The sequence below is a fragment of the Montipora foliosa genome, chromosome 3 (assembly GCF_036669935.1).
Source record: "Montipora foliosa isolate CH-2021 chromosome 3, ASM3666993v2, whole genome shotgun sequence".
Taxonomy (NCBI): domain Eukaryota; kingdom Metazoa; phylum Cnidaria; class Anthozoa; order Scleractinia; family Acroporidae; genus Montipora; species Montipora foliosa.
The window spans coordinates 60168560-60176059 of NC_090871.1; the positions used below are offsets into that span (position 1 = coordinate 60168560).

At 42.1% G+C, this 7500-nt stretch overlaps 1 protein-coding gene across 6 annotated transcripts in view; it reads left to right on the forward strand.

Annotated features, from left to right (window-relative positions):
- LOC137997842 (uncharacterized) overlaps positions 1–7500 on the forward strand; it is a 41822-nt gene that overhangs the window by 32492 nt on the left and 1830 nt on the right. For all 6 annotated transcript variants that reach the window (XM_068844127.1, XM_068844125.1, XM_068844126.1 and 3 more), the window contains exons 6-8: positions 1868–2024; positions 4316–4785; positions 6411–7500. The exon at positions 6411–7500 is cut by the window's right edge. In XM_068844127.1, the coding sequence (XP_068700228.1) occupies positions 1868–2024; positions 4316–4785; positions 6411–6728 (945 nt within the window). In that variant the 3' untranslated portion in view covers positions 6729–7500. The remainder of the gene's footprint in view (positions 1–1867; positions 2025–4315; positions 4786–6410) is intronic.

Consider the following 7500-nt stretch of genomic DNA (forward strand, 5'->3'; position numbering starts at 1 on the left):
AATAGGCTATTTTACGCGAAACGTGAAACGTGAAGTGGCAAGCCGACGCTTGCCGTATCACGGCTAAATTTCTCTCTCTAATCAGACATACTTTGATGCTACACTACGATTAGACGAAATTTGAACGTAGCATACAAAGTTACGATTCAAAACCAAGAGAAAATGAGGGGACAGAGAGGGAGGTTCAGGACGTTGGCCGGGATATGTCATGTCCACGAAAGTTATTTTTAGACGAGCGAAAGTCTTTGTTCTAGCGGAAGTCTGTCTTCCGAGACGTCCGCGTACACAAACGTCAAGTCCACTTCGTCCCCCATTACATGAAATCTTTGCTTTTCTTTCAAACATCAGACCGAGGTTGACCTGCATGCGGAAGTCTCGGAAGACTTCCACTCGTCTAAAAATAACTTTCGTGGACATGACATATCCCAAGGGCTGGACCGGGAGCCTCCCTCTCTGTCCCCTCATTTTCTCTTGTCAAAACCCAATCTGTCGACACCCTGTCTAATGTCTTCATCAGGGGTCCTTATGCCAACAATTTGCTAAAAAGGGGAAAGGATGCGCCAACGAATAGTAACTAGCAGTAATCTCGGATTATTGAGGTGCGTTCGACAATCTCTTTGGAAGCAAAGAAGAAGGGTAGGGGAATTAAGAAACAATCTTTTAGGACCAAAGTTTGAGGATACGATCATGTACTTCTTGAGTTGGGTTCATAAGCGCCGAGTATCACCACGCACCGGTGGCTCAGTTGGTTGAGCACCGGGCTGCAATGCAGGAGGTCGTGAGTTCGACTGCGACCGGACCAACACTCAGGTCTTTAAATAACTGAGGAGAAAATGCTGCCTTTGTAATGACTTCTGCAAATAACTGAGGAGAAAGTGCTGCCTTTGTAATTACATCTGCAAATGGTTAGACTTTCTAGTCTTCTCGGATAAGGACGATAAGCCGGAGGTCCCGTCTCACAATTCTTCAATGTTCATAATCCTGCGGGACGTAAAAGAACCCACACACTTGTCGCAAAGAGTAGGGCATGTAGTTCCCGGTGTTGTGGTCTGTCTTCTGTGGTGTATCATGGTTGGGAGGGTAAAATGGTGGTTAACCTCGTAGGGGACTTATGTCCTATTGTTGATTCCACCATGTATGTATTCATACTTAATCAGTAAATAAATAACACAGTAGATACCATATAGAAGAAACATGTTTATCTTGTTGTTTGTTTCGTCACGGAATGCTCCTTCCCAGGAGCGTTGCGTGACGACACAAGCATGGCTGCGTAGGAGACTATGGGTTTTGGCAAATGCAATGGTTTGTTTTTTGACTTAATCCTCTACGCAAAAAAAATAATGATCGTGGTAACCTTTCATTGGAGGCAGTGCGGCCTAATGGTCAGGACGCTTGCCTCGAGTTCCGGAGTTTCCGGGTTCAAGACTCGTTCTGACCACTTGTTGAATTTGTCCCTGGTAGTCCCTGGTTCAACTTCTCCGCCGTACTTGTAAATAGCCAACTGGTTTGCCGCCGGCCAGTTGGGATTCTTAACAGTTGTTGTTGTTGTGTTCTGTTGTTCTGTCCACTGTGTTTCATTGGCCCTGAAAAGCTCCCATGGGGAGTGGTCAATTAAGTACGTATTATTGTATTGTATTATCGCGTAATTAATAGGAAGCTTAAGCAGGCGACGTTTTTTAGCTAAGCACGGCAACCGGAAGCGATCTGTTTTCTTTTTAATTGGTTTTGACCCTACCACATTTATAATTAAAGTATCTTTTTCCCGTTAGAGACGATTAGTTGAAAAATCTGGCAGAGACCACTCTCCTAGCATGCCAAACGTTCGTAGCTCCAAAACGTCGCATGCCTATTTATTTATCACATCCAGGTAAACCCACTGTATCTGCGAAGTGATGACGATATCAGAAACAAGAAAAAGAAAATCGAAGGAGTCGCTGCACCGCTGGGCGACAGCAGCGAAAATAGCCAACTGCTTCGGATACTCCTGTATGAGAAATACAACGGGATTCAAATTTCGCAAAAAGGTTAGATATTTTGTGAGTGAAGGAAAAACATCTTTTTAACGGAAAGAATATTCGTTTCCAATGATAGGGTTACAGTTATAAGACACAATTTTCTCAGCGCCTACTTTGATGGGTCTTAAGAACCACCTCTCCGTTTTCCATTCACCCCTAAGAATAACTCCTCCAGATTTTATAACACTAACGTGGACAAAACATTCTCCCATAGCGTGACGCAGTTGTTTACCCATAAAAACGCCATCAAACTTGTCAATGGATTCAAATGTAATGACCCACGTAGGTTCATTTTATGGTCTGTCTGATTACCGAGATCAAGCTATTTCTCGACGGGGTCTTACATAAGATTTGGCATGCACGAGTGACCATTCTCAATCCCGGGTGTGATAATATCTCATGCAAGACTTGTGATTAGCTTGAAAGGTCTGGTTTCGCGGGAAAATCAATCTAAAAATAACTCGGTCTGTAAAAACATCGTTCCACAAATACAATGAAGTTGTACTCTCCAAGTCATGTGCTCCTCCTGGTTTTAAAGAACGCGGAAAGTTTGGAGAGCACTAGAGAATCGTAGAGGTCGCCTAGAGCCGCCCTAGCCACACACTGAGGAGGCCAGACGGATATGTGATCAAGAGAGCCCTTAACAGGAATTGTAGGATTTGGGAACCCAGTCACACCTGGAGGCGTACTAGAATATCAGAGTTTAGGCAGTAAGAACTTACATGAAATGAGGGAAAAGGTAGTTAACGTTACAGAGTCAGATGGCATGTATTAAAGGGGAACCTATGCTCCGTCAGGAAAGAGAAATTACAACAAACGCTTGCTTCTTGAATGCACTTCAGATTTATCGATTTTTCCTTTTTAGAAATTCGCACCGCTCAAGGCATAAGCCTACTGTTTAACGTAACATTGCCAGTGCACTTTCTTCGATGTTTGAGCTTGCTAATGCCGCGTCAGCGTTCACTGTAAGAAGGGTGAAGCACGCTCTTGCTCACTGCATTTGATTACGCCGTTATAATCACCGAAATGTTTATGGACGAAAAGAATAGACCTGTCCTCAGGGACTACACATGTCTTTCCAGTTCTCTGCAAATCTGCAAAACGAAATGACCAAACCTCAAGATGTAGTAAAAACGTGAAAGAACAACGACAAAATTGTAGCATGCAATGCAGGCGTATTTTAGCGGACGAGTACTTGGTAATGTTGGTCCGCCATCTTGAATTGCAAGCGAAGGGGTGGGGGACAAACGAAAATAGGGATGGGGGATGGGGAGGGGAGTAAAAAAGTCTATTCGCCTCCATTCTCCCAGTTTTCTTTGACAGCATTTATGAATGAAACTAAACTTAGATCCCTACTAATTTACTCGCGCCCTGTGTAGCTCACTGGGTGTTTAAGTATGGACAAAGTGAATACTTGGGCAAAAACTCACGCGGGATATAGCGAGAGTAAAATCAGAGGAAGGAAGGAAGCGAAACCAATCGAGAAACTATATTGTAAGCTAGCTGCTCCGTTCAAATCGGGAAATACCTGTAAGTGCGTTTTTCTGTGGGTTCATGATGCTTTCAATTTCGTTTTTATTTCAGTTCATGATTGTCATTTTGTTGACTTTCTATTATTTGTAGTCAAAGGGTCGCTGTAGTAAGTGGGGACTAGCAAAGATCGTACGCGTTTGAAGTTTACCTCGAGTCAGTCGTTCTTAACTGATTAATAGAAGTTAACTTAGGCCCTCCACAGACTGGGGATTTAGTTGTCGACAACTATTTGTGATCGACAACTAAAAGTTATCGACAACTAAAAAACGTAGTCTGTCTCGCAAGTTGTCGACAACTAAACCCCAAACCCTCATTTTTTGGCATTTTGCGAGTGTGTGAAAACTTTTGTTTTAGTTGTCGACTACTTTTAGATCTCCGCGCTATTGTGTCAGCGGCTTTCCCCGCCGGATTAGAACATGGAGGATTGCAGAAGTAAAGTACTTGGTAAAGAAAACATTCTTTTTGATCTTCCTTCTCCACATTCCGTTCTTGGAGGTGGAAACATTTTTCTGCGTCGTTAAATCGGAGTTCTCTTTTGCCGCTTTTCTCCTTTCTTGCCGCCATTTTGAATGCACGGACACGTGAGCATGCGCACTAAGCTCTTGGTGCCCAATCTCCCTGCGTATCGGTTGCTTAATCAGTATATGAGCGCCAGTGTGTGGGATCCCTTTATCGGACTTATTTAGTTGTCGATCACAAATAGTTGTCCACAACTAAATCCCTAGTCTGTGGAGGGCCTTATTGCCTTGTTTCTTTTTTCCCTGAAGGATCCAGAACTGTCGTGCCCGTGGAAGCTCCTGTTGACCAACTATTGCCTAAAGCTGAAAGCCTCGTGAACAACGTGGAGAAAACTCTTCGGAGGATAGTTCAAAACGCAATCAATGACTGCCTCTCCAAGTTCCCTTCGCTCAAACAAGCAGTGGAGGCGAAAGTGGTCAACAAAATTTTCGACACCAAACGCGATCAGACGATCGTATTCATCCGGCAGTTTCTTGAGATGCAGAAGATGAGCATTGATGTCGTGTTTGCCGAAATTCCCCTTCCAACTGATATAAACACATGGGAATTGGTAATGGCGACGAATGAGAACAATGTGGGAAGAGTAGTCACGAAGATACCACACCCATGCATGATGTCCTCCACAATGAAACAAATGAAGCACCTCGCTGCGAAGCTGTACCCAGATAAAATAATGAAAGAAATCGAGGACGCATCAGCGCCCGGTTACTACTTCAAGGTTAGCTTGAAACGAAAGAACTGAGCGATTTTCGCACAATTTAAGGACGGTGCCTACTATTATATTTTTGCGCAGTTCAAAACCATGCAGAGAAAGCAGAATTTAGCAAGTGCTCTTGGTATCCAAAAAGAAAATTGGGGGTAGCCGCGCATTTTTCAGAGATAAATTAAGCTTCAATTTGGAAAAGAACTCCATACGTTGCTTTGTATTTTAAAGCTTTTTACAAATGTTGTTGATTAATTATCTTCGAAAAATGCGTGCTTACCCCCAATATTGTTTTTGGATTTCAATAACACTTGTTAAAATCTGCTTTTCCCGCATATTCAGTAAACGGCGCAAAAATACCTTTAAATTAGTAAGCACCGTCCTTAAGCAGTTGTCACTTTACGGACGCCTGAAATTTTCAAAGGGATTGGAACCCATGACCTCTGCGATGCGCACCAATGCTCTACCGCCTGAGCTATCCGAGCTACCAAGCCAAACAGGTCAATTGTGGGGGCTCATTTGTTCCCGTGAAAGGACTGATGAATGGGAAAAATGTATATTTGAAGTGCTCGGGTTTTAGACGAAAGAAATGTGATAACTTAGGGAGGAGAATGCTCTTTTTCTTACCTGTTGCCGTTTGTCACCGTTTCGAAAATAGGCACCGGCCCACACGAAATTTTAACTTGTTCTGAAAATGAGGGCCTTATGTACATAAATTAGAAAGCAATACCGGAAATACGTAATAGAAGAATAGGTCATTTCCGAGTTCATGTCTGACTCCTCTTCAAAGCGAGTCTAAGTGCGAAGGTTTTGTGATGGTGATTACTTCTACTTTTCAAAGAGCGAGTTTCAATCGAGTGTCGTAAAACCAAAACCAAAGTAATTACTTTGGCCAATCAAAAATGACGTAGACAATTCGGTAAACCAATCAAGACTCGAAGTAATTACACGTAGCCGATACAAAGCGCGGGAAAATGTGCACGCGCGAGCCACGATTGGTTTTGGTTACACTTCTGATTGGTTGAAAAAGTGGCGCGAGAACTTTGAACCAATCACTAAGTGAAGTAATGCAAAACCAAAGCAATTCGCTAATTACTTTCGACACTCAATTGAAAACTGCTCTATGAATGAAACCTAATTTTCATAAGAAAAACCTCCCACTTAGACTCGCTTTGAAGAGGAGGCAGACATGAACTCGGAAATGGCGCATTTAGTTCTTTTTCGAATGTGCATTCGATCTTTGATTTTACATGCTTTATTGTTAATTTGACTGTCATTTTATTGCTTATTTCCAGTAATACGCCCCAATTAAAGTACGTATAAAACCGTTCAAAGCAACTTTTCATTTTACGTGAAGGAGGCTAGTTTGTCCAACCGAAGTGTCGAACAGAATAATTCAAATGACGTTAAGTTAATTGTTCCTGCTTTTATATTCATTATTGTGTTGGCCACAGAGAAGTTTGGTTCAAATTAATGGTTGCCGGTATTTGCCGGTAACAGGGATATGTGCCTTGATTGCCGAGTTTAGACCTTATGAAGGCGACTTCCTCTTAGAAATGGTCATTGTCGTAATTGGAGCTGACTAACGTATAATCTTCTTTAATACAGTTTGAGTTAGACGCATTTTCCTCATTGTTTAGGACGTTCAGGATTTGAAGAATATAAAAAAGAATGTTGTTCGCTGCTTCAACGTGCTAAAGATGAACGTGTGTGACACAGTTCCTCGCTGCATTCTTCATTTCTTCATCACTCAACTCGTGGATGACCTTGGCTGTGCTTTAGAAGAGGAAGACCTGATCGAGTTCTTACAAGAGAAACAGGAAATCCGCGACAAGCGGATCCTATACCGGGACCAGTTGAATGCTCTGGAACACGCTCTGCCCCAGACTGATGACGTCCTGCAGAAACTCTTGCGAATGGGACAGGGACCAGCAAAGGGCAAGAAGCTGCAGTTTTAATGTTTGGTTGTTGCAACTATGGCGCCAAAGGCAGTCGACAGGCAGTTGCCATGACAGAATTTTCAAAAATATTTTTTTTAGTCCTAGGCAATGACACTTAACTCTTTTTCCTACTTTCCCAACCGCGAGAAAACCGCGGTAAATCAGCCATCGCCAAAAAATGTTTTTTTTTTTTTCTTAAAAAATATTTAAAGTTAGGGGGAAAAAATACATAATTTTAAAGCTAAGAAAATAAGCTTTCCAACAGCATATAACTTTTAAGGTGCCTCAAACAAGTTTCAACAATTTCAAGTGACTGTCTTTTCGGAAGATTAGGGAAATTGACTTTTACAAGACTATATCACCGGCAGGCGCGTAGCGTGGTCATTTTTTCAAGTACGCACAAGTACCTAAGTAAACTAAGCGAAAAATACTGCGTTCTTTATTTTCTTGTTCGAAATAGTTTTGTGAATACAAGCAGAAGAACAAAGCGTCTTGCCCATATTTTGAGCAAACTTGGCGCAAACAAAACATAGTTTTGGTTGTGCTAGCGTGACTGGAATTGTCAACAAAGTTCTCGGAACGTCGCTCCTTTGCAACTTCGCCTTTTTGTTGCACGCTGACCAAACAACACTGCATTGTTTAGTGTAAAAAAAGTACAATGCAAAACTAAGTGAGAACATGGTATAGCTTTTGTTTTAGTTTTTAGAAGTTAATCAAAGTGGTGTTTTCATCGCGAAATCTTGGTTGCGTACAAGTAAAATGTTAAAAATTTCGAACTAATAGCAGACAA